At 50.8% G+C, this 25,730-nt stretch overlaps 1 protein-coding gene across 3 annotated transcripts in view; it reads right to left on the bottom strand.

Moving 5' to 3' along the window:
• The window catches only part of SLIT3 (slit guidance ligand 3), a 718,940-nt gene that overhangs the window by 75,116 nt on the left and 618,094 nt on the right, over window positions 1-25,730 (bottom strand). For all 3 annotated transcript variants that reach the window (XM_086362269.1, XM_086362271.1, XM_086362270.1), the window contains exons 17-20: window positions 21,055-21,198; window positions 19,981-20,124; window positions 16,714-16,877; window positions 15,428-15,560 (exon numbers count right to left, since the gene is read on the bottom strand). In XM_086362269.1, the coding sequence (XP_086218395.1) occupies window positions 15,428-15,560; window positions 16,714-16,877; window positions 19,981-20,124; window positions 21,055-21,198 (585 nt within the window). The remainder of the gene's footprint in view (window positions 1-15,427; window positions 15,561-16,713; window positions 16,878-19,980; window positions 20,125-21,054; window positions 21,199-25,730) is intronic.

Genomic DNA, 25,730 nt, shown 5'->3' with positions numbered 1-25,730 from the left:
CACTCAATTAAAAAAAAAAAAAATCCAAGCCTGGGACTTCCCCGATGGTTCAGTGGTTAGTACTCCACATTCCCTTTGGGGAAGAATGGATACGTGGACATGTGTGACTGAGTCCCTTTGCTGTTCACCTGAAGCTATCACAGCATTGTTAATCGGCTCTACCCTAAAGCAAAATAAAAAGTTTATATAAAAAGAAACTCCAGACTCAGATCAAGCAGAGGGCTCAGGTTCGATCCCTGGTCGGGGATCTAGATCCCACATGCCACAGTGAAGATACTGTGTGCTGCAATGAAGACCCAGCGCGGCCAAGAAACAAAACGTAAAACCACCCTCCACCCCAGACAGGAGCCCCGAGGTGGCTACAGAGAGACGCCTGAGAGTCCAGTCAATCTGAAAGGAAATCAGTCCTGAATAGTCTTTGGAAGGACTGATGCTGAAGCTGAAACTCCAATACTTTGGCCACCTGATGCAAAGAGCTGACTCATCTGAAAGGACCCTGATGCTGGCAAAGATTGAGGGCAGGAGGAGAAGGGGACGACAGAGGATGAGATGGTCGGATGGCATCACCGACTCGATGGACATGGGTTTGGGTGGACTCTGGGAGCTGGTGATGGACAGGGAGGCCTGGCATGCTGCAGTCCATGAGGTTGCAAAGAGTCGGACATGACTGAGCGACTGAACTGACTGACTGAAGACAGTTAAAATCCAAAGTGCAAGGAGACACCATGATTGCAGACAGGTGCAGGGGCTGGTATTTGGGGAAACTTCCCGAATGCCTCTTCCCCAGCATCACCTGCAAGGCATTTACAGTCTGTGGACACTGACCCTGCCCCTCATCAGGTGATGGCAGCGGAGAGGCAGGCAGGTGAGATGAGGCTTCCAGCTTTCTCTGCGGGGCAGGGCGGCTGTGGGGTGGTGGGATCCCGGGGTCTGCTCACGCTGAAGGAGGGAAGACAGGCTGCACTGGGCCACCCCCGCTCCCCTGCAGGAAGTGTTTTGTGGATAGTGTGGCACAGAGGGAAGCTGGGAGGCAGGAGCTGGGCAAGTGAGCAAGGCTGCTGCAGGCGCTGGGCCAGAGGCCGTCTCTGCGGGAGGGAGACCAATGAGCCCTCAGGGAGGGCGAGGCTGGGGGGAGTCTGGCCTCGCCTGGCAGTGATCTCCCACCCTCTTCTTCAGCTCATTCTCTCACTCTCTTCAGTTGTTTTGCTATAATTACTTAGCAAACTCGAGGCATCTAAGATGAAACCCAGACTAAGATACCCAAATACTCCAAGCCTCCTTGCTGGGGTCTTTACAGTAGGCCCTGGGGCTGGCACATTGGAGGGTGGGCCTATGGCTTGGGTTTGCTGTGTGGCTCCCGGAAAATTACTTAACCTGTGTTATCTTGTCACAGGTAACACAGTGACAAGACTAACAAAACCGAAACAAACCTCACCAGCATTTGCTGAGATGTGCACCACAGTGCTTTGGGATAGAGACTCTGGTCTATTATCTCATTTGTCCTCTGAAGCTGGGGGTGTGAATGTGTGTCTTGCTGGGTACTTTTGTCCATTTTGTTGGTGAGAACACGAAGGCTCAGAGAGGTGAGCAGGAGGTGCAGAAAACAGGATCTGCTGGACTCTGGAGCCTGAGAAGTTGCACTACGTACTTGACCTCTCCACTCTGTCCTCTTATTTTCAGTTTTGGCCACCTCAGCCCAACAGGCTATGTTCGGCCTGATAACACTGGTCAGCTCGGTCAGTGGCCCTGGTGGCGTCCGTACGCTGCATGAAGCGGGGTTTTGCCAATTTTGTTTCCCGCTATATCCCATAGCGTAGTGTTCAGCTCATGGTACAGCCTCCAATATTTGTTGAATGAATGAATGTAGAGGAAAGGCTGTTGATAGGACCATAGTCAAGGAATGCCCTGAGCCCAGCCCATTTCGGTGGGTAGGGCAGGCCACGCTCCATAAACACGTGCATCTGCCAAACAGCTGAATAAACACATGAACGACCACTGGGATCTGGGGGTGCCAACAGTACCCTCACCTGTCAGAGAGAGGTTCAGGACCCTGCAGGATGGGCAACATGACAGATGATGCTGGGCCCTGGAGCCCACCACGCCTGGCCCCTGGGTTCCAGCCTGGCTCTGGGCAGGACTGTGTTGATTGTTTCAGCCTCTCTCCCTGCAAAATGTCCTCTGTCTCCCATAGCTTGTTGGAGAAGAGCTACCCAACTTAGCCCAAATCCTGCAAAGCCTTCTATGGTCTGTCCTGTGTCAGTCAGGATTCTCCAGAGAAAGTGACCAATAGGGAATATGACCATATTATATGCACACATACACATACGTGGAGGGAGAGGGGGATGAGAGAAGTTGTTTTAAGGAAGGTCAGGCAAGCAGACTTAAAGCAGGATTTTTATGCTATAATCTTGAGGCAGAATTCCCTCCTTTCCAGAAAACCTCAGTTTTCCTTTCTTAAGGCCTTCAGCTGATTTTGTGAGGCCCACCTCCACATTAGAAAAATAAGAATGGCATTAAAACATGTATAATATCATATAAGAAACAAATTGCCAGTCCAGGTTCGATGCAGGATACAGGAAGCTTGGGCCTGGTGCACTGGGATGACCCAGAGGGATGGTACGGGGAGGGAGGTGGGAGGGGGGTTCAGGATGGGGAACACGTGTACACCCGTGGTGGATGCATGTTGATGTATGGAAAAACCAATACAATATTGTAAAGTAAAAATAATAATAATAATAATAATAAAAAAATTTAAAAAAAAGAAAAATAACCTCCTTTACGTACAAAGTACACTGATTGTAGATGTTGATTGTATCTACAAACTGTCTTCATAGCACCATCTAGCTCATGTTTGCTCAAACAACTAGGCAGCGCAGCCTGGCCAAATTAACACATGAAATTCACCCCTGTAGCCCCTGCCTGCCTCTCTGGTTCACCTTACAGCAAACTCTTTGACCTCTGGTTTGACCTCTGCTGACCTCAGCCCTCCTGGAACACCCCCTGCTCTGTCTGGTGGGGCAGTCAGGTCTTCGCACCTGCTGGTCCCTCTTCTCCCCCCGTCTGGTGAATTCACACTGCCGCTAAGACCGCGGCTCAAGCACTGCTTCCCTGACACCACCCAGCACCCCCACGCTGACTGGCATTGTCCTTTGGTTGACTGTGAAGATGGGGGCAGAACGCTGTCTCTTTCGCTCACTGCAGTGTCCCGCATGCTGGCAGACAACAGTAGATGCTCAGGAAACCTCGTCTATGTGATGAAGACCCCAGAACTCCCAAGGCGTCACTGCAGTTGGCACTGTGGAGCTGAGTGGGAGCTGTGAGGGAGCTGTTTTAAGTACAGAATATCCCTGGTGATCTGGCACTGAGGCTCAGAAGATGCAGAATCAAAAGGTTTCCCTTAAGAAATGCAGATGCGGTTGTGTGGGAAAGCACTCTTTGTAGCAAGCCCTTCATGAACACTCTGAACTCCAAAGTTGCCTGTAGCCTGCAGCCTGGGCCCCAGAGGGACCCTTTAGAAGACTGCACTCTTGCCCTGCCAGCCTTAGAACTACCAGAGCATTTCCAGCGGGTCAACCTCTGCATTGATCTGCATTTAAATGCTCTGTTTCAGCCCCAGCACTAGCGAAAGCACACATCTGCCGCGCATGAAAATCCGCACGGAGCTCTGTCAAATGGATGGTTCCCCATCTCTACTCTGAGCTTTGTGGTGCTGATAAGGGCTCCTCGGAGAACTCTCGGACCTACCGAATCACGGTGGAGGATGAGGAAGGCGGCCACCTTCCAGGAACCCCAACTCTAGACCAGGAGTCCATAGGGGCCCTCTGAGTGAGCACAGGCAACTCAGGAGTCAGGAAGCTGAGGCTCATATCTTGGCTCCACTAGCTAATAGCTGTGTGACCTTGGACAATTTACTTACCCTCTGTGAGTTTGTGTCGCCTCATCTGTAAAATGGGGTTGATAACTATTTCACCTTGAAATGACTATGATGATTAGATGAGAGTTTTTGTGGAAAGCCTTGGAGCAGTGCCTGGCTCCAATACCTTTGAATTGTTCAGTACATTTTGAACATATAGAGAAGAAGATAGAAGTGTTAGCTGCTCAGTTGTGTCCAACTCTTTGCAACCCCATAGACTGTAACCTGCCAGGTTCCTTTGTCCATGGAATTCTTCAGGCTAGAATACTGAGTGGGTAGCCATTTCCTCCTCCAGGAAATCCTCCTGACCCAGGGATTGAACCCAGGTCTCCCGCACTGCAAGCAGATTCTCTACCATCTGATTACATATGTATATACCTCACCTCTCCGAGCTTGCATTTCACCTGTTTCCACATGCAGATACATTCATACACACATACATACACACGTCTGTCTCCCCGTCCGACAATACATTTGATTACTGAAAGATAGATAATGATCCTCTGGCTGCCTATTCTCCAGAGTCTGCTTCCAGAGTAATATTTCTAAAATGAGAATCATATCATGTCACTTTCCTGTTTAAAAATTGCTCCTTGGCTCTCGCGTTTCTCCTGGGATAAAGAGGCAGCCCTCCACACAGTCTACAAGCATGCACACGGCCCTGCTCAAGTTTCCAGGACGCACCAACCCCTGAACCACTCTGTCTGCGGCATCTCTTGGTCTTCTCAGTTTCTTGCTTTTAAGATCTTTCCTCCTTGGGGGTCTTCATGGAACACTTTCTTCCCACTGCTTCCTGTCCTTTGCTTTCCTGGGAAATGCTACCCCCATACCTGAAAGCCTGATTCACTGGGGAGCTTCGGCACTGTTTCTCTGCCCGCTGCTAAGTTTCTGACATCAGGGGTCTTATCCGTCGTGGAAGCTGCTGTGTTCCCAGCTTCCGCAGTGGGATCTGGCATGAGAAACTCCACGACCACGTGACTGAGCAAAGGGGGCTTGCTCAGGCCTCCCTCAGTCCCCCCCTCAGATGGCCGTGCCTGCCTGCCGGCTGAGAAGCATCTTCTCCTGCAGTCATCTGCTGAGGTCTCCTCCGGGCCAGGGTCTGTGCCAGGACTCCTGCGTGCCGCTGTGCCCACAGCCAGTCTGCTCTCCAAAGATGCGGTCAGCTCCCTCCAGCTGGCTGTAGGCAATTTCTGCCCCTCTTGCTGGGCCAAATAAAGGCAAGGACACAGTCAGAGTTGAGCAGCTGCTTTAGAAAGTGCTCAGAGGAACCTGCCCAGGACAGGGGGTCACAGAAAGCAGCAGCCTCTTCTTGGGCAGCAGCTGGCGTTGCTAGCGCAGGTCCAGCTGTCAGGACGGACCCAGCTGGAATCACTGACAGGTCCCTACTGCCTCACAGCGGGAGTGCTGTGCCTGCCCTCTCCCTGCTTGAATGCAGGTGGCAGGTCCCCAGGAGACTGTGGCTATCTTCTGCAAATGCCCAATAAGCTGGGCCACTGGGCTGGGCACACAGGGACCTGTGCTTCTGCTACACAGGAGTACAGTGGCTCAAGGATGGGTCTGTGGATCGGACAGACCTGGACCTGTGTTTGTGTTCTGCTGCTTCTTGGCAGCATCATTTCACAAAATTATTCAGGGACTTCCCTAGCGGTCCAATGGCCAAGATGCTGTGCTCCTAATGCAGGGGGCCTGGGTTCCATCCCTGGTTGGGGAACTAGATCCCACGTGCTGCCACTAAGAGTCCTCATGTGGCAATGAAGTTCCTGCGTCCTGCAACTAAGATTCAGCACAGCCAAATTAGAAAAACAGAAAAAGCAAGAAATTATTCAGCCCTGCTGTGTCTCAGTTACCTCATCCGCAAAATGGAAATAAGTCCTACATGCTGCCTTGTCGGACTATGGGGAGGATTAAACGAGATCACATCTGAAAAGATCTGGCACAAGTAAAGCTCTATAAATGACAGCCCTGGTGGATTTTACACAGTCAGGGCATTTTCCCTTGCTTTCCTAATGGTTTCAGTGGGCAAAACTTCCTGGATTCCTCCCTGGTCCAAAGCACATCTGTCCACTCTACTCATCTGTGCTCACCACTTGGCTCCTCCTCCTCCTTCTTTTTTTTTTTTTTTGTTTTGGCCATACCATGCAGCACTTGGGATCTTAGTTCCCTGACCGGGGATTGAAACTGCGCCCCCTGCATTGGAAGGTGGATTCTTAGCCACTGGACCGCCATGCCATGGAAGTCCCTTTTCTCCTGGTTTTGCATGCATATCCATTACCTAATTAGGTTGGAGATGAGGAGAAAGTTTCACCTGAGCTACCTGCTGTACCCCAGACCCCCATCCTCTAACCCCTCGGAGTTGACCAGTGCTGGGCTAGGTCCTTCAATCAATGCATTCTTGTCATCGCCTCCTGCTACATTCACTCCCTAAGAGCTGTGTCTTAGCCCTGTGCCCTCCTGGTTGAGCTCCAGCCCTTTTAAGTCTCCTGTCAGTGTGTGTGTGCGTGTGCGTGTGTGTGCGTGCGTGTGCTTCTGTACTGCTGTCCTGCTTCCCATGATCCCTCAGATCCCATCTCCCTATAGAAATCCTTTCTTTCCACAGTTGAGATGGGGGAGGTAGATCATCCCTCCCTTCCTCTCTCTGTGGGATGTCAGTGGTAGGACACCAAGAAAAAAATCAGGTCCTCCTACCAAAATTATTAACAGCACTTCCTTGATACTGACCAGGAGTGGACCATGCACGAACTCCCTCTACCAGCACTAGATTCCCATCCTCCTCTCTAGCCCTTAGGAAGATGTAGGCTTGCAAAGTTTGTTTCCAGAACCAAGAAGGCCTGATGTTAGTAACATTCCCGTAAGTGGAAGCAAGCCGATTTTAGGTATAAGTTTTCTCAGACTGGTAAGTCTGAGTCTAAAAAGTTCATGGATGGAGTAACAAAAATTTCTGAAGCCAATGAGTCTCCACCTTTGCAGAGAGTATTTGAGTCAGTGACCTTGGCAGCTCAGATGCCCCACGCTTGTTTCTGCTATGCTTGTTTGTTTTCGGCAGCACCGCGTGGCTTGTGGGATTTTAGTTCTCAAATCAGGGACTGAACCTGGGCTCTGGCAGTGAAAGCACCAAGTCCTAACCACTGGCCTGCCGGGAAATTTCCCTGCTCTACTTTTAATAAGACTTCTCAGGAGTGCTTTTAAATCAGGAACTCCATGCTGACTTCTAATGGGTGGCTGTCTGCATTCTTTGCCTGATAGTATGTAACAAGCTGAGTGGTTCTCAAAGTGTAGTCCCTAGACGCCTATGTGGATCCTGCTTCAGGGGTCTATGAGGCTAAAACAACTTCTGCGATAAGATTAAAACATTGTTTTCCTTTTATGTTGTGCGAGTAAAAGTGTTGGCACCTCAGGGTGCACTAAGGCAGCGGCACCCAATGATATTAGTAGTCACTAATCTACACCTCCGGAGGTGGTGATGGACAGGGAGGCCTGGCGTGCTGCGATTCACGGGGTCGCAAAGAGTCGGACACGACTGAGCGACTGAACTGAACTGATTCTACACCTCCACGCCATTTGAAGGTCAAAAAACAAGGCCAGTTTCACTTAAGAATGCCCTTTTGGAAGCAGTAAAAAGTTATTAATTGAATTAAACCTCGACTTGCGCACACAACGTCTTAGTGCTCTCTGTGGCCACATGGGAGGTGTGCCTGAGGCCCTTCTGGGCTACAGGAAGGACAGTAGTTTTCTGGGCTACAGGAAGGACATTAGTGGTCTTGAGGAAAAGCACCTGGGAAACTGAGTTACAAGCAGAACTGCTTTTTTATTCTTTCATAAAACACCATTTTAACTTACACGAATGACTAGCAAACAGATGATTCAGAGTTGGGTATTTAGTAGACAGTTTCTTGACAATGAAGAGAGTGAGCCTGGCACTTCAGGTAGAACAACTGACAAGACTTTGTGGAAGATGAGAAAATCTGAGCTTCCACATGAAAATTAAAAATTTAGAAAGCTTGTAACTGCCACCCAGGGCTTAAGAGGGTCCCCTTAATTCAAGACTTTCCTGATGAGGTCAGGGATGACCATTAATGGCTATCACATTTTTTTTTAATATTGTATAGTGCCATGTGTCAACATTGAGAAAAATCTGCAAAACTGAGCAAAGCAATATTTTCCAAATGACCAGTGTGTTATAAGAACATGAATCAGGGGGAAAGTCACATTCAAAATGCAAGACAGATCAGTGGATTTTAAAGTAAAAGTATAAAGAGCCCATTGATATGGTTTCGAGTTTCACACTACAACCAGCCTTTAAGAAATGACCACCATGTACTGGGTACATGTCAACCAATGAAGTTAGAACACACCCTCACCCCGTACACAAAAATAAACTCAGAATGGCTTACAGGCTTACATACAAGACAAGACACCGCCAAACTCCTAAAGAGATCACAGGCAAAACATTCCCTGATATAGATTGTACCAATGTTTTCTCAGGTCTGTCTCCCAAGGCAATAGAAATAAGAACAAAAATAAACAAATGGGATCTAATCAAATTTATAAACTTTTGCACAGCAAAGGAAACCACAAACAAAACGAAAAGACAACCTAAGGACTGGGAGAAAATAATGGGGAGAAGATATTTGCAAATGATGTGAATGACAAGGACTTAATTTCCAAAATATACAAACAGTTCCTATATTTCAATAGCAAAAACCCAAACAACTCAATTGAAATATGGACAGAAGACCTAAATAGACATTTCTCCAAAGAGGATACAAAGATGGCCGAGAGACGCATGTAAAGATGTCCATCACCTCTAATTGTTAGAGAAATGCAGATCAAAACTACGATGAGTTACCACCTCACACGAGTCAGAATGGCCATCAGTAAAAAGTCTATAAATAATGAATGCTAGAGAGGGTGTGGTGGAGAAGGCGATGGCACCCCACTCCAGTACTCTTGCCTGGAAAATCCCATGGACGGAGGAGCCTGGAAGGCTGCAGTCCAAGCGGTCGCTGAGGTTCGGACACGACTGAAGTAACTTAGCAGCAGCAGCAGCACAGAGGGTGTGGAGAAAAGGGAGCCCTCCTACACTGTTGTGGGAATGTGAATTGGTGCAGCCAGTGCTGCTGCTGCTGCCAAGTCGCTTCAGTCATGTCCGACTCTGTGCAACCCCATGGACGGCCTCCAACCAGGCTCCTCTGTCCCTGGGATTCTCCAGGCAAGAACACTGGAGTGGGTTCTCATTTCCTTCTCCAATGCATGAAAGTGAAAAGTGAAAGTGAAGTTGCTCAGTTGTGTCCGACTCTTAGCAACGCCATGGACTGCAGCCCACCAGGCTCCTCTGTCCATGGGATTTTCCAGGCAAGAGTACTGGAGTGGGGTGCCACTGCCTACTCCGGGTGCAGCCACTATGAACAACAGTATGGAGTTTCCTCAGAAAACTAAAAATAGAATTACCAGCAATCCCACTCCTGGGCATATACCCAGACAAAACTATAATTCAAAAAAGATACATGCTTCTGTGTTCATAGCAGGACTATTTACAATAGCCAAGGCATGGAGACAGCCTAAGTGTCCACTGACAGATGAATGGATAATGAAGATGTGGCACATATATCCAATGGATTACTACTCAGTCATTCAAAGGAATGAAACCACGCCACCTGCAGCAGCATGGATGAACCTAGAGATTACCACACTGAGTGAAGTCACAAGAGAGAGACAAACGCCATGTGATGTCACTTATACATGGGATCTAAAATAGTACACGGAAGAACATGTCTATGACACAGAAACAGACGCACAGGCACAGAGAACAGATTCGTGGGTGCCCAGGTGGGCGTGGGGAAGAGAAGGAATATGAGGTTGGCATTAGCAGATGCAGACTAGTATAAATGGACTGGATAAGAACAAGGCCCTCCTATGTAGCATAGGAAACTATATTCAATATCTTGTGATAACCATAATGGAAAAGAATATGAAAAAGAATATATATATATATATGTATGTATAACTGAATCACTTTGATGTACAGTAAAACTGAGCGACTTCACTTTCACTTTTCACTTTCATGCATTGGAGAAGGAAATGGCAACCCACTCCAGTGTTCTTGCCTGGAGAATCCCAGGGACGGGGGAGCCTGGTGGGCTGCCGTCTATGGGGTCGCACAGAGTCGGACACGACTGAAGCGACTTAGCAGCAACAGAAATTAACACAACACTGTAATCAACTATGCTTCAATGAAATTCAAAAGAAAAAACAAATGACTACTATGCTGTTTTGATATATTATCAGAGAAGAATGTTCACAATTATTTGAGACAGCTACCAAAATTCTTTTTCTAACTACACATCTGTGTGAAGTCAGATTTTCTTCTTATAGTTCACCCAGAACATATCACAACAGAGTGAATGCTGAAGCAGATATAATAATCCAGTTTCTTCTATGACATTTATAAAACATAATGTCATTCCTCACAATGAAATTTCTTTTAGTTTGTTTTCACAAAAGTATGCTTTTTATAGAAACATGTGATGGTATATTGTTGTCATTTTTAAATGAAATTAAAATAAATATTTTAAAATATAATTTAAACTACAACTACTGAGTTGTAGTTTCCAATATGGTACATATCAATAGATAAAACCCACATAGAAACACTGGTTCTTAGAGTCCCGGAGGCTTCTACAAAATGGAAAGGGGTCTTGATGGCGGTGAAGAATCTGCTTGCCAAGGCAGGAGAGGTGGATTTGATCCCTGGGTTGGGAAGATCCCCTGGAGGAGGAAAAGGCAACCCACTCCAGTATTCTTGCCTGGGAAATCCCATGGACAGAAAAGCAGTGGCCACAGGACTGGAAAAGGTCAGTTTTCATTCTAATCCCAAAGAAAGGCAATGCCAAAGAATGCTCAAACTACTGCACAACTGCACTCATCTCACACGCTAGTAAAGTAATGCTCAAAATTCTCTAAGCCAGGCTTTAGCAATACATGAACCGTGAACTTCCAGATGATCAAGCTGGTTTTAGAAAAGGCAGAGGAACCAGAGATCATATTGCCAACATCTGCTGGATCATTGAAAAAGCAAGAGAGTTCCAGAAAAACATCTATTTCTGCTTTATTGACTATGCCAAAGCCTTTCACTGTGTGGATCACAATAAACTGTGGACAATTCTTCAAGAGATGGGACTACCAGACCACCTGACCTGCCTCTTGAGAAACTTATATGCAGGTCAGGAAGCAACAGTTAGAACTGGACATGGAACAACAGACTGGTTCCAAATAGGGAAAGGAGTATGTCAAGGCTGCAATATTGTCACCCTGCTTATTTAACTTATATGCAGAGTACATCATGAGAAACACTGGGCTGGAAGAAGCACAAGCTGGAATCAAGATTGCCAGGAGAAATACCAATAACCTCAGATATGCAGATGACACCACCCTTATGGCAGAAAGTGAAGAGGAACTAAAAAGTCTCTTGATGAAAGTGAAAGAGGAGAGTGAAAAAGTTGGCTTAAAGCTCAACATTCAGAAAACTGAGATCATGGGATCTGGTCCCATCACTTCATGGGAAATAGATGGGGAAACAGTGGAAACAATGTCAGACTTTATTTTTTGGGGCTCCAAAATCACTGCAGATGGTGACTGCAGCCATGAAATTAAAAGATGCTTACTCCTTGGAAGGAAAGTTATGACCAACCTAGATAGCATATTCAAAAGCAGAGACATTACTTTGCCAACAAAGGTCCGTCTAGTCAAGGCTATGGTTTTTCCAGTAGTCATGTATGGATGTGAGAGTTGGACTGTGAAGAAAGCTGAGCGCGGAAGAATTGACGCTTTTGAACTGTGGTGTTGGAGAAGACTCTTGAGAGTCCCTTGGACTGCAAGGAGATCCAACCAGTCCACTCTAAAGGAGATCAGTCCTGGGTGTTCTTTGGAAGGAATGATGCTAAAGCTGAAACTCCAGTACTTTGGCACCTCATGTAAAGAGTTGACTCATTGGAAAAGACTCTGATGTTGGGAGGGATTGGGGGCAGGAGGAGAAGGGGATGACAGAGGATGAGATGGCTGGATGGCATCACTGACTTGATGGACCTGAGTCTGGGTGAACTCCGGGAGTTGGTGATGGACAGGGAGGCCTGGCGTGCTGTGATTCATAGGGTCGCAAAGAGTCGGACACGACAGTGACTGATCTGAACTGATGTACAATAGTGTATTAGTTTCAGGTGTACAACACAGTGATTCAACATTATAGCTTCAGTTCAGTTCAGTCACTCAGTCGTGTCTGACTCTTTGCTACCCCATGGACTGCAGCACGCCAGGCCTCCCGGTCCATCACCAACTCCTGGAGTTTACTCAAACTCATGTCCATTGAGTCAGTGATGCCATAGCTTACACTTCATTTAAAGTTATGATAAACTGTCGGCTATATTCCCTGTGCTGTACAGTATATGCTCGTAACTTCCTTATTTCGCACATAGTAGCTTGTGCCTCTGAAGCCCCTTCCCCCACCTGGCCCCTTCCCTGCTTTTCTCTCCCCAGCGGTGACCACCAGTCTGTTCTCTGTATGTGTGAGTCTGCTTCTGTTCTGTTACATACGTATACATTCGTTTTGATTTTTAGATTCTACATACAAGTGAGCTCATACGCTATTGTTTTTCTCTGACTTCCTTCACTAAGCATAACACCCTTCACGTCCATTCACACTGTTGCAAACGGCCTATTTCAACGACAACGTGGGGGCACTGAATGAACAGGTGCGGGTGGGGCAGAGAGGCCTCTGTTTAGCCCGACTCACCCAAGAGGAGAGGACAGAGGAGACCCACAGAGAGCAGGGCCATGGGGTGCCTGCCCTGCTCTCTTGTGCTGGTTGCAGACTCCTACACTGTGACCTTTGGAGAAACACTGTATAACTTGTTTTTTTCTCCTTCTCAGTGAATTAAGCTTAATTTTGTTTTGTAAGTTGGCAGCTCTGCCCAATATAACTAAAGATGCCGAGGGAGCTGAAAAGCCAACCTTGGAAACACTGACTCTGGACTCAGCCAATGTCCCTGACAAGAGCCCTCCGAGCCCCGGTGTTCTGGGCCTGTCAGCTTTCCCTTTCTCTGGAGGTTGTTCCCCTGCCTCCCCTCCCCACTCCTCCCTAGACACTCTCCTTCCCCTCCAGGAGATGGCTGGTGACAGAGGTGAGGTCTGCCCTCATTGGCGAGCTTTGGATCCCACGTCTGGCAGAGAGCAGTGCCGTCATTTCCAAAGCAGGAAATCAGGTCTCCTCCCAAAGCTCTCAAGTTTATAATTACGACCAATTATGTTTGTTATTTCAATCTCTGTTTCATGAGCTTTTGGGGAAAAACATTTGAGGGCCTGTTTTCATGGCATTTTCTTCTCTTTGACATGTGCTACTTGGCACTTAATTGGCTCAGGGAGGAGGCGTAAACCTGGCTCATTTTCTGCAGCTCCCACCCCCCAAGTAGCCCAGCCAGGAAAGCATGGAGCTCTCCCCATTGCTCATGTGCATCTCCAAGGGTGCTTCCCAGGTGGCACAACGGTAAAGAACCGGCTGGCCAATGCAGGAGATGCAAGAGACGCAGATTTGATCCCTGGGTTGGGAAGATACCCTGGAGTCGAAAATGGCAGCCCACTGCAGTATTCTGGCATGGAAAGTCCCGTGGACAGAGGAGCCTGGCGGGCTACGGTCAAAGAGTCGGACACAACTGAGCGACTGAACATGCGCACACACACATCTCCACAGGCACATCCCCTGCCCAAACCCAGGACTGACACAGGCTTTCTGTGACTATCCCAACCTTCCTCCATTGGGCTGGCAGCGCAGGGACAGTCTCACTGAGTCTCAGGACATGCCAGGAGCCATAACACACACAGGAACCGCTCAGCTACTCTAGAGCAGTGCACACTCAGGCTCCACCCCGCGAGGCGCTGGCAGAACCCAGCAGAGAAACATCCCCCCAAGGGCATTTGCTAAGCTCAGCCTCAGGACCGGGTGTGCCTGGGGCCCCGGGCAGGGACAGCCAGCCTGACCTGTGGGTGGTACAGTGGCCCCAGAGGGCCCGCTGGGCTTCCACCAGCCCTCTCCAGCTCTGCCTACCAGCCACGATGGCCTCAGCTCGGGCAGCCCCCCTTCTCTTTATCGGCCCCTTCCCCTTTAGAGTCCAGCTCCAGCCCCTATCCTTACCTCCCATCCCCAGAGCAGCTTTCTCCAATCTTCACATCCAAGTCAAATCTCCCTACTTTTGGATGTCATAAGAATCTGGTTCCTCTTCTTTGTAGCACTTTTCATGGTTGTCACGTCACATGTGTGTCTGAGATGACTGAGCAAATGTCAACCTTCCCCATGAAACCAGGAGCCACGCGGGTAGGGGTCACACCTGTTTCGTGCACCATCACCTCCTTGGTGTGAGCAGAGTACCTGACACACGAGGTACCCAGCAAACATGCATGGAGGCAATGACGAAGGGATGGGAGACAGCACGAGGCTGCCGTGTCCATCCCGCAGGGGCTGCCCGCCCGGCCGTGCCCGCGCTGCGACGTGGCCATGCCCGCGAGGCCTTCCTGCCTGTGAGACCCTCTCAGCTTCCCGGGGGGCAGACAGAAGGCTTTTTCTCACAATAGTAAAACCCTTCATGAGGGGAACGGTCTCGCTTTCATTTAACTGGGAGCTTCTGACGAAGGAGCAACCCCCAGAGACTTAGTGTCAGGAGGTGGGGTGTAGAGTAAGAAGGCTCCTGGGTGGAGACTGAGCGGAACTCAGAACTAAGATTTCCTCTGTAAAATGGGTGGTTTTAAGTTAAAATAGGACCATATTCGAAGATGTGCTTGCTAAGCCGTAATGCCTGCTGGGCTGTGTTTTGACCATTATGTGCTATTTCTGGGGTCAGACTGAGAAATTGTGGGGGGTTGTGACCAAAAAGAAGAATGAGCACCGAAGAACTGATGCTTTCAAACTGTGGTGCCAGAGAAGCTCGTGAGAGTCCCTTGGACAGCAAGGAGATCAAACTAGTCAATCCTAAAGGAAATCAACCTTGAATATTCACTGGAAGGACTGATGATGAAGCTAAAGCTCCAATACTTTGGCCATCGTGAAGATGTGAAGAGCTGACTCACTGGAAAAGACCCTGATGCTGGAAAAGATAGAAGGCAGGAGGAGAAGGGGACGATAGACGATGAGATGGTTGGAAGCCATCACCGATTCCGTGGACATGAACTTGGGCAAACTCCGAGGGATGGAGGCCTGGCGTGCTGCAGTCCATACGGCTGAGAAGAGTTGGACACGACTTAGTGACTCAACAACTACAGAGTGCAGAGCAGGGGCCTGGGGGTGTCAGAGAACACGAGACAATAGCCCTCCCACTTGTATTCTAGAGGGTCGTCACCGCCAGGCAGAGGTTTGGGCGGGAGAGCTTCCTGTGCCACGTGCAGGACGCCGCCTGACCCTGGCCAAGGCTCCCGCTTTGCGGGGATGCCTTCGGGGAGGGCATCTCCAGGTCGTCGTGGTGGCAGGGTACTCACAGCTCCGTCACGTCCTTGGGGATGCCTTTGGGAAGGGCACGGAGCCCCCGGTTGCTGCAGCGCACCACCGTCTCCACACAGGTGCACTGCTCGGGGCAGCGCGGACCCAGCTGGCAGCTGCTCTCATCGTTGCCTGCGGAGAGCCGGCAGTGAGCGAGGCAGGAGAGGGCCCCGCCTGCCCGGGTGAGCTCAGCCCGCTCCCTGACCCAGCTGCTAATATGACAGGGGAGCCTTCAGCTTTGAGCCAGAACGGGATAAGGAGCTTGCTGGTCTCCTCCGTGGCTGAAGGGAAAGGAGAGGCGCCTGGGTTGGGAAATAGGGTTGTCTATCTTCCCCCATGTTTATCATAAAACAAAGATGCTAAAAACTCGATTAACCAGATACTAGAAAGGGAAGCGGTCACTGTTAACCAGTTCAGGAGTAAGCCAAATGGGGACTTCCCTGGCAGGCCCGTGGTTAGGACTCCGTGTTTCTACTGCAGGGGCGTGGGTCAGACCCCTGGTAGGGTGACCAAAGGAGTAAGCCAAGCTGACCGAAGGGGTGGTCCTGGTGGGGTGGGCCTGTGTCCTCCTGTTCTCCACATCTTCCACTACACAATCCCCCTGGGGTGGTGACTGTGTCCCCAGCCCCCGTTATACCTGAACTTCTGTTAATTTACAAACCAGGTTGTCCATCTCTAGTTACCTAAAGTTGACCCAGTAAAAACTGTGCTGGCCTAAATTTATGCAAAGAAACATGTGTCTAATCCTAACGCTCAAAGCCTTGGATCTGCAGGTGTGTACTGCCCAGGACAGGAATTTCCCAGAAGCTCATCTGGAAATCTGTTTCTCATGAGCACCTGCTCTGAGCCTCATGAGGATACAGGCAGGAAAATCGTAAGCCAGGGCTCCCCCGTTCAGCTGTGTAGGTGGCGTACTGCTCAAAGGTGCCCCATCACCCAACGGGCACCAAACTCGCTGTGGATACAGCAGATTAGGATATGTGGTTCAAGAGTGTCTTCAGAGATGGCCACAAAGTATCTTGCTTTAACAAAAGCAGTATCTTACAACAGATTTCTAACTGATGGAAGCCTTAAGGTCTTCCTTAAGAGGAACTGTTTTTAATTTGCATGATGGAGCTGTGTGGGCCAGCAAGCAGGCCTGCAGAGTCCTTCGGAGCTCCGGCTGCCCACCGAGGGCAGAGGAGACTCAGGTTTAAGGGGTCCTGACCTGCAGTTACCCCTGCCCGCGCCTCCCATTTCTCCTCGCTTCCTTGCCTGGCCTGGCCCTGCCCCCAAGCGTCCTCACCGTCACAGGTGAAGTCCTGGATGGCCACGTCCTGGATGGGAATCTCTTTGAGGAAGAAGGGCTTCTGGCACCGGGGGTTCCCGCTGACTATCCGTCTCTTCCTCAGCCACTTCCCGAGCCAGGCCAGGTGGCAGTTGCAGTTGAAGGGGTTGGATAGCAGGTTTCTGGGAGGAGAAAAGGGCCCCCTCTGAGTGCTCAGCATCTCTCCTGGTCCCAGGGGGGTTGGTCCTGGGATCCAGGTCTGCAAGCCTAGAACCTGGCTCTCCAGAAAGGTCTGCTTCCAGTGCAAGGGAATGAGGAAAGAGGAAGAAAGTCTGGAAAAGGAAGCCAGACCCTCTTCTACATCCCAGGGGCGGTCTTTGCAAGGATCTTATGCTAGACCTCTGCCGACAGACAGGACCCCATCCCTGCCATGCCCTCCCTTGTTCAATGGGCTCTACCTGTGTGAGCCGACTCAATTTCTCACACTCAGAGCCTTCACTCAAAGCTGCTCCTCCAGTCTGGAATGAAGTTCTTTACCGTGTGCCTGGCTGGCCCCTCAGCTTAAATGACCCCTCCGCAAAGAAGCCCTGGGCTTCCCAGGAGGTGGGAGTGATAAAGAATGCATCTACAACGCAGGAGATGTGGGTTTGATCCCTGGGTTTGGAAGATCCCCAGGTTTGGAAGATCCCCTGAAGGAGAACATGGCAACCCACTCCAGTACTCTTGCCTGGGAAATCCCATGGACAGAGGAGCCTAGTGGGCTACAGTCCATGGGGTCGCACAGAGTCAGACACGACTGAAGCGACTTGGCAGTAGCAACAGCAGCAGCCCTGTTCTGTTCTCGCTTTAGTCGCCCGCAGTTCCTCCACAGCACACGTCGGAGCTGCTAACGCCTCCCTCCTCAGACTCGCTGTGAGGAGGGACCAGGCCTGTCCTCCTGCTCTGAGCCTCGGGAACCAGCAGGGTGTCAGCACGGGCACTGGACACATATCCGTCAGATGCGATGATGGACGGATACGGGAGTTTCCCAGAGGGCTGGAATGGGGCCGAGTGCTTTATAAACCCATTCTCTTATTCAGACTTGTCATAGCAACCCTAGGAAGGATGTGACATGATTCCCACTTCACAAATGAGGGACACAGAGCGTAGGAAGGTTAAAGAACAGGGCCAGAGAGCCCACGAGGGGCTGTGGTTTGGCATGGCAGTTGAGGGCTTGGGAGTCCTTCCTGGGGTCAACTCTGGCTCTGAGAGTCAGCAACTGTGAGAAGGCGGCTAAGTTCCTCCTCCTGATGGAGTCTGTTCCCTACATGCTCTGTGGCTCTAGCCCTCTGGGTTTTGGATTCCCAGGGTGGAGGCATCCAGGAGAGGTAAGAAGTGGGCTGAGATAAACCGACCCACCCACACTGCTAGTTCCTTACCCATTGTCCTCCATGCTGATGTCACTCATTCATTCAACTCATCCACTTGTTCAGCAATTATATAAAGGTGGGACTTCCCTGGTGGCTCAGATGGTAAAGCATCTGCCTATGAAGCCGGAGACCTGGGTTCAATCCCTGGGTCAGGAAGATCCCCTGGAGAAGGCAATGGCAACCCACTCCTGTACTCTTGCAGGGAAAATTCCATAGACGGAGGAGCCTGGTAGGCCCCAGTTCACGGGGTTGCAAAGAGTTGGACACGACTGAGCGACTTCACTTTCACTTTCTTTCACTGAGTGCCAGGCTCAGATGTTCGCAGTGGGGATAGAGCAGTGAACAAAACAGTCATGTATCCCTGTTCTTCTTCCTTCTGGAACTTATATTCCAGCTGATGGGAGGCAGATACTTTCTAATTAAGAATACTGGAGTGGGTAGCCATTACCTTTTCCAAGGGATCTTCCTGATCCAGGGATTGAACCCGTGTCTCCTGCATTGCAGGTAGATTCTTTACCCTCAGAGCCGCCAGGGAAGCCCAACAGCAAAAAGTGTAGTATGTTAGGGAATGGTCAGTGCTATGGAAAACAACTAGAAAAGCCGGGCTGGAAGAACTGGGGGAGAGGCAGAGGTGGACCGGGCCGAGGCAACTGACACTGGAGCCAACGAAGGGAGGAGGGGAGGGAGCGGGAGAAGGGCTTTGCAGGCAGTGGGTGCAGCCGTGCAGAGTTCTCAGGGGGGAGTGGCCTGGGGCATGCACATAACAGGAAGGCTGATGGGGCTGAGAGACTCGATGGAGTGGGGCCTTTAGCACATTCTGGAACTTTGGCTTTTATTCCCAGCGAGGTCAGTGTCTGGGATCATGAACATGGGCAGCAGCTACAGGAGATGCAGAAATAGCTTTCGCTTCTGTCTACCAAAGGGTCTTTGGAGAAAAGAAGAGAGGGATAAAAAAGCGAGCAACTAAGGGTAACAGAGCCACACGGAAATATGATGGACAGCCATAAAAGCTGACACACGCTGAGCACTTTCCCTATCTCAGGCCCCTGCTGTGCACTTTGCAAAGATTCAGTCCTCAAAACAATCCCATGAGGATTATGAGAAGTGACGGCCAAAGCACAGAGAGGTGAAGTAACTTTTCCAAGGTCACACAGCTAACATGAGGTACAGCTAGGATTTGAGGCCAGAAAACTTGGCTCTAGAGCCCAAAGTTTTCACCATTATTCTACGCAGCCTCCCTTAGCAATGCAGTGAATTTTGTGGGCAGGAACACTCGTCCAGAGAGCTAGACTCTAACTGGTTCTGATATACATTTAAGCAGTCAGTGACATTGCTTAAAAAAATCCCCACTGGCCTGCTTAAAACCTTTGCTGGATTCCTAACATGCTCTGGTTAGAAACCGAACGGCCCACGGCTGTCCTGCAGCCTGGCCCTGGCCCCCGCTCCAGCCTTGCCCGCTGTGGATGACCACGTTAGGCACTGCTCATCCTGCATCTCTGCCCTGCTTTAACCCAGGGCCTTTGCACATGCTCTTCCCAGTGAAGGAATGCACTTTCCACTTTCTTGAACAAGCTAATTCGCCCTCACCTTCCAGAACATAGCTCCAGTGTTCCTTGACAAGGCCCATGTTAGGTTTTCATATCACTGTGGGCCTCTATTCTGTGGCAGCTCGCTATGCTCTGAGCTCCAGGAAGCGGGGCCCACGTCTGTGCCTCCTTAGCATTTAATGGTGCCTGGCACATGGAGGGAGCCTGATACATGTTTAAGTTGACAGATGGAGAGATGGCTTTGGGTCAAAGACAGTCAGGCGCTGAGAGGGCAGAGGGCTGCCGGAGAGGTACCCAGAGTGAGTGTGCGGTGGGTCCAGGGGACTTACATGGTAGACAGAGAGACAAGCGTGGTGAAGGCTCCGGGGGTGATGGTGGTGATCCGATTGTCGTAGAGAGAGAGCAGCCTCACTGAGCTCAGGCCAGCAAAGGTGTCATTGCTCACACAGCTGATCAGGTTACTTCTCAGCATCCTGCAGGGACAGGGGTGCAGGGAGCAAGCACAGGTGTCGTCTCTTCCCTCCCATCCTTTCCGTGTGTGTGTGTCTGTGAGTGTAGGGTGCCCCTTTCTCCTGCCCCACGGGTGTGTGTGTGAGTGTAGGGTGCCCCTTTCTCCTGCCCCACGGGTGTGTGTGTGAGTGTGGGGCGCTCTTTTTGCCAACTCCATGCTCAGACCTGTCACGATGCTGAGGTCTGCCATGGCTGGACCTGGGGCTACCTGTAAATGTGTGCGCACATTCTTGGCTGCGGATGCTTTATTTATAGTAGAAGCAGGTGTCACGTGTGTATACGTATACACATGCGTATTGTATGGTGGTTAGTGTATGTGTGGATATTTTGGGGAGGGGCGGAGAATCAAGACGTGGCTCTGGACATCAGTTTGTGTGCTGATACACACATGCCTGTTTGTGTATGTGTTTATCTGCGTGTTGCATGTATGTCTCTATGTCATTTTATGTACGTGTGTCACGCCTATGTTTGTGTAAATGTGTGCCTGTTTCGGGTATGAATCTGCATATGAGGCAAGTGTGTGTGTGTGTTGGGGGTGCATGCTAAGTTCTTTGCCGTTCAGGGCTGGGAAATGCCTGACATCTCTCTGGCGAAAGGAAGCAAAGGATTCTGCCGCCCAGGCCGGCCCCACCCGCCCCCGCCAGGCCAGCCCTCACTGGCCCCTCCCTGCCTCCCCAGCCCCTCCCTCCGGCCGTGGCCCAGGCCCCTCCCTGCCCCCCCAGCCCCTCCCTCCGGCCGTGGCCCAGGCCCCTCCCTGCCCCCCCAGCCCCTCCCTCCGGCCGTGGCCCAGGCCCCTCCCTGCCTCCCCAGCCCCTCCCTCCGGCCGTGGCCCAGGCCCCTCCCTGCCTCCCCAGCCCCTCCCTCCGGCTGTGGCCCAGGCCCCAGGGACTCACAAGGTCTTGAGGCCGCTGAGGCCGCGGAACGCGCGCCCGTGCGCCGTCTCCAGCTGGTTCCCCGTCAGCACCAGCTCCTGCACGCTGGCCGCGCCATCAAAAGCGCCCTCTTTCACCTCCTTGATTCTGTTGTTACTCAAGTTTCTGGAGGGAGGGACAGGATGGGTCAGGACTCAGGGCGGGGACGCCAGTTCTGCAGCCACGTGGTGACTGTGGGGAGCCCCCAGGACTGAGGACTGCCTCGGGGAGGCTCCATCTTGGGCTTTCTGACCTTCAGTCTTCAGCACCCGTGCCCCAGGAAGCAGGGAGCCCAGACCCACATGGGGTGGGTGGGGAGGTTACCTTCGTGGAACAGACTGTGTAGTGTTTGAAGTCTTTCAGTACAATTCTCCTTTCTGTGCCCTGCGGACTGGCAGATTTAAAATGGTTCTCAAACTTATTTTCCCTCTTTAAAAGATCCTCTCACTAAGTAGTGATGCTCAAGAGGAGAGCAGGAGAAAAATTCCAAACGTGCCTACTCTCTATGGGGGTGAGGCATTTGTAGAACCTTCCGCTCTTCATCATGTGAGATTCCCGATATAAACGGACCCTTTCTAGTTACTACTTCTTGCGCACTTATTATGTACTAGGCACCATGCGAGGGCTTTGGCCAACAGAATCACATCAGATCCTCAAAACAACAGCCATCAGATGGATATTATTTTTATCATTGTCTTGTTTTATGGATGAGGTGACTGAGATTCAGAGAGGTTAGGTACCTTGCTCACAGTCACACAGCTGAGAGCGCTGGGATTGAAGCCCAGGCTTTTAAGCACATAGAAAAGCCTCCAGTGAACTGCTTTTCCTAACTGGATATTCCTTTGGAGATGTGGGTGCCCACCCCTTCTATCAGGGCTCTGAAGGATTCAGGGTTTGGGACGCCGTGTTTTCCTAACTGGGCTCAGTCCTATTAAACCACTTCTGATTCCACTTTGGAGCTCAGACAGCAGGCTCTTCCCTGCCAGGGCCAACACCACATGGCAGGCTGTATGGGAGAGCTGAGTGGCAGGCAGGTGCCGTAGAGCTGTAGGTGCTGTGAGGGGCAGGGGGTCCCCACAGACCACTCAAATGCTCAGGCCTGAACAGCAGCCCTGGCTGGCTGCCTGGAATGGAAAGGGATGGGTTTAAAGGAGCCAAATGAAGAATCCAGCCTCCTCAGCAAACAGCCTGGGGGACCTTATTCTATGACCGGGAGCCTCGTAGGTGGACGTGGAGTTGCTGACTGGCTGAGTGCCTTGAGCTTATTAGAACCAAGGGCTCATGAGAGAGACAGCTGGCCCACTGTCTTGCTGGACGCACTGAGGCCCAGGGCAGGGAGGGCACTGCTCCTGGGCCCAGAGCACCGAAGGGTAGATAGCACTCCATGCGTCCCTGGTACTACTGCTCCTCTCAAGAGCCCTCCTCGCGGAGCCTGGGGCGGACTCACGGCCCCCCACCCTATAGGGATGTGTGAGTGCAAGCTAAGTCGCTCTGTTGTGTCCGACTCTTTTCAACACTATGGACCGTGGCCGGCCTCTGCCCATGGGATTCTTCAGACAAGGATACAGCAGTGGGTAGCCATGCCTCCTCCAGGGAATCTTCCCGACCCAGGGGTTGAACCCGCATCTCTTTTGTCTCCTGCACTGGCAGGCGGGGTCTTTACCACAGACCACCTGGGAAGTCCCATGGGGATGGTTCAGGGCAACTGAATTTCACCTGGGCACCCCGGGGCTCAGTGCAGGCTGCTTGCCCCCTTCGCACGTAGGCCCTGGGTTTGCCAGGGGTGGCAGTGCCCACAGCCATGTGCAGGCGTCAAGGAAACAGTTCCCACCATGGCAGCATCTGCTTCCTCCGTGCTCCCAGTCAAGGCCTTCCTCACTTCCCCTCTTCCATCCTGCTGAGAAAACAGGTTCCAGTGCGCCTCTAACCCCTCCCCCAAGATCTGAGCCAGCTGGGAGATTCTCAGACTAGATTTTTGCTCCCTGCCTGACTCTTCTGAAACTCAGCTGGATTCCTTATAAATCCTGGCAGTCTTGGTCCACAGGAACACGGAAGTGAAAGTCACACACAGGGGAGACTTCAAATTACCCCCAAATTTGACATGGGAGGAGAGAGAAAGGCTCTCCCAGCAGCTATAACTCATCCAAATGCTGGAGCTTCTCCTCCAGCTCGAGAGAGTTAGGTTTCTTGGGGAACTGAAGCAGACGGGGCGGGCAGTGGAGATGAATTTGGGCAGCTAGCAAGCGGGAGGTTCCTGCTTCCTGACGTTTGTTTCTTTAAATGAGCAGAATTAATATCACGCTACTGTAAGGTTTGCGAATTGGATTTCCTCAGGTTGGGAGAATGGAAAACATAAGGGCAAAAAAGGAGGATAGAATTTTCCAAAAGACCTGGATGCTGCCCTCTCTCCATCCAGGCAGCTTGGGCTGAGGGACAGAGACAGAGCAATGCAGGGCAAGTGCCGCAGTCAGCCAGTGCCTCAGGGCTTTGTAAGAGCTCCATCTTCCCTGGTGGCCCAGACAGTAAAGAGTCTACCCCCAAGGTGGGAGACCGAGATTCGATCCCTGGGTCAGGAAGGTCCCCTGGAGAAGGACATGGCTACCCACTACAACATTCTTGCCTGGGAAATACCATGGACAGAGGAGCCTGGCGGGTTACAGTCCATAGGGTCGTAAACCCTGTTGTAAAGTCCAGTCCTCCGTGGAAAAGCAGTAGGGAGAGTGCTACGTGGATTTTTCTGGAAGCTGAGTATGCCGGGTCATGATTGAGCAGTACATTGGCACTGTGCTGGGTTGGTGAGGTCCTGTCCACCTCCTTAGGGATGTCTCCCTTCTCCTGATGTGGAAATTCTACTTCAAGCTGGGGTTACAAGCTCAAATGTCCCAGGGTCCAGGCAAGTGATGTAAAGTTAGAAACAAGCCCTGTGGGGACAGCGATGATCAAGAAAGCATGTGCCCCAGCTAAGGGGGCAGCCACTCCTCAACTCAGCTCAACTGGAGCCATTTGGGAACATGGGCTGTTTTGCCAGATCTTCTGGTTTCCCAAAGGATGCTAGAAATCCACATTTATTTTTCTGTGGAAACTCTTGATTTTTAAAAGAGGGTGTGCATATATGCTAAGTCACTTCAGTTGTGTCCAACTCTTTGCGACCCTATGGACAGTAGCCTGCCAACCTCCTCTGTCCATGTGATTCTCCAGGCAAGAATACTGGAGTGGGTAGCCACGTCCTCCTCCAGGGGATCTTCCCAATCCAGGGATTGAACCCATGTCTCTAGCATCTCCTGCACTGTCAGGCATGATCTTTACCACCAGCACCACCTGGGAAGCCTAGCAATTACTTCTTATTAAAAACACAATCAGCACCACCAAGTCCACCCATGGGGAACTGATTTTGGCTAGAGGGGTGCTGGTTTCAGTCTCTGCTTGAGATGTCCCTTCAGTGTAAGAACTGACCTGAAATTCAGTGTAAGAACTGACCTGAAATTCATCTGAGAGAAGCCGTGACCCTGCTCGGAAGGGGAGGTCACTTGAAAAGCTTCTTTGAGTTTCCACAGTCCTGATAACCCTTGTGGGGAACAGCTCACAGCTTTTCTTTGCATCCCTTAGCACAAGTGATCCTTATGAAATCTCATTTTCCCCACAAGATAGGAGAGGACACGGAGGTTCAGAATAGTTTGGAAAGGCACAGCAGAGTCCAAAGTCCTGGCTCTGTGTCGATGGTCCTTTGCCCTCATGCCCTGTCAGGATGCTCCCGTCCAGACCGTAACCTGAGGGCACTGGTCCCACAGACCTTGGGGAAGCCAAGCAGACTCAGTCACAGACACAGCTGGCTGCAGCCACTCTGATGGGCAGAATTCTAGCTGACCCATAGCCTCATCGGGGTGTAGGGGTGATGATGGGTCCCAGCAAATGAGGTCTGTTTACTTAAAAAGAGCTGCCATCAGGACTTGCCTGGTGATCCAGTGGTTAAGACTCCACACTCTTAATGCAAGGGGCCTGGGTTTGATTCCTCATCAGGGAACTAGATTCTATATGCTGCAACTAGGAGTTCTCAGGCCTCAACTAAAGATCCTACTATTACTACTACTACTAAGTCGCTTCAGTCGTATCCGACTCTATGCGACCCCACAGATGGCAGGCAGCCCACCAGACTCCCCTGTCCCTGGGATTCTCCAGGCAAGAACACTGGAGTGGGTTCTCATTTCCTTCTCCAATGCATGAAAGTGAAAAGTGAAAGTGAAGTTGCTCAGTCGTGTCCAACTCTTCGCGACCCCATGGACTGCAGCCCACCAGGCTCCTCTGTCCATGGGATTTTCCAGGCAGGAGTACTGGAGTGGGGTGCATTGCCTTCTCCAGAAGCTCCTACAGGCCTCGACTAAAAGGCCCCATGCACCACAACTAAGATCCAAAGAAAAGGAAAGAAAATACCCGTCACATAAGCTTTGTTCAGCAAGACTTCTATGCTATTGGTTATGAGTGCAATAAATAAATAAAGTAAAATAAGGGTCACCATCAGGTTATATGAAATAAGCGGTTGCAGCTGGTAGTCTTTGGGGCCAGATCTGCCCGACTGGGACATTCGCTTGGTTGGCTGGCACTTACACGTACATGGATTTAGGCCCACACGCATGCACACACGGGCGTTTCCTGCCTTGAGA

Source organism: Bos grunniens, chromosome 20, assembly GCF_055505025.1.
Source record: "Bos grunniens cultivar Pamir isolate PY7600 chromosome 20, Bosgru_T2T1.0, whole genome shotgun sequence".
NCBI lineage: Eukaryota > Metazoa > Chordata > Mammalia > Artiodactyla > Bovidae > Bos > Bos grunniens.
This window is presented reverse-complemented; position numbering and strand designations above follow the sequence as displayed.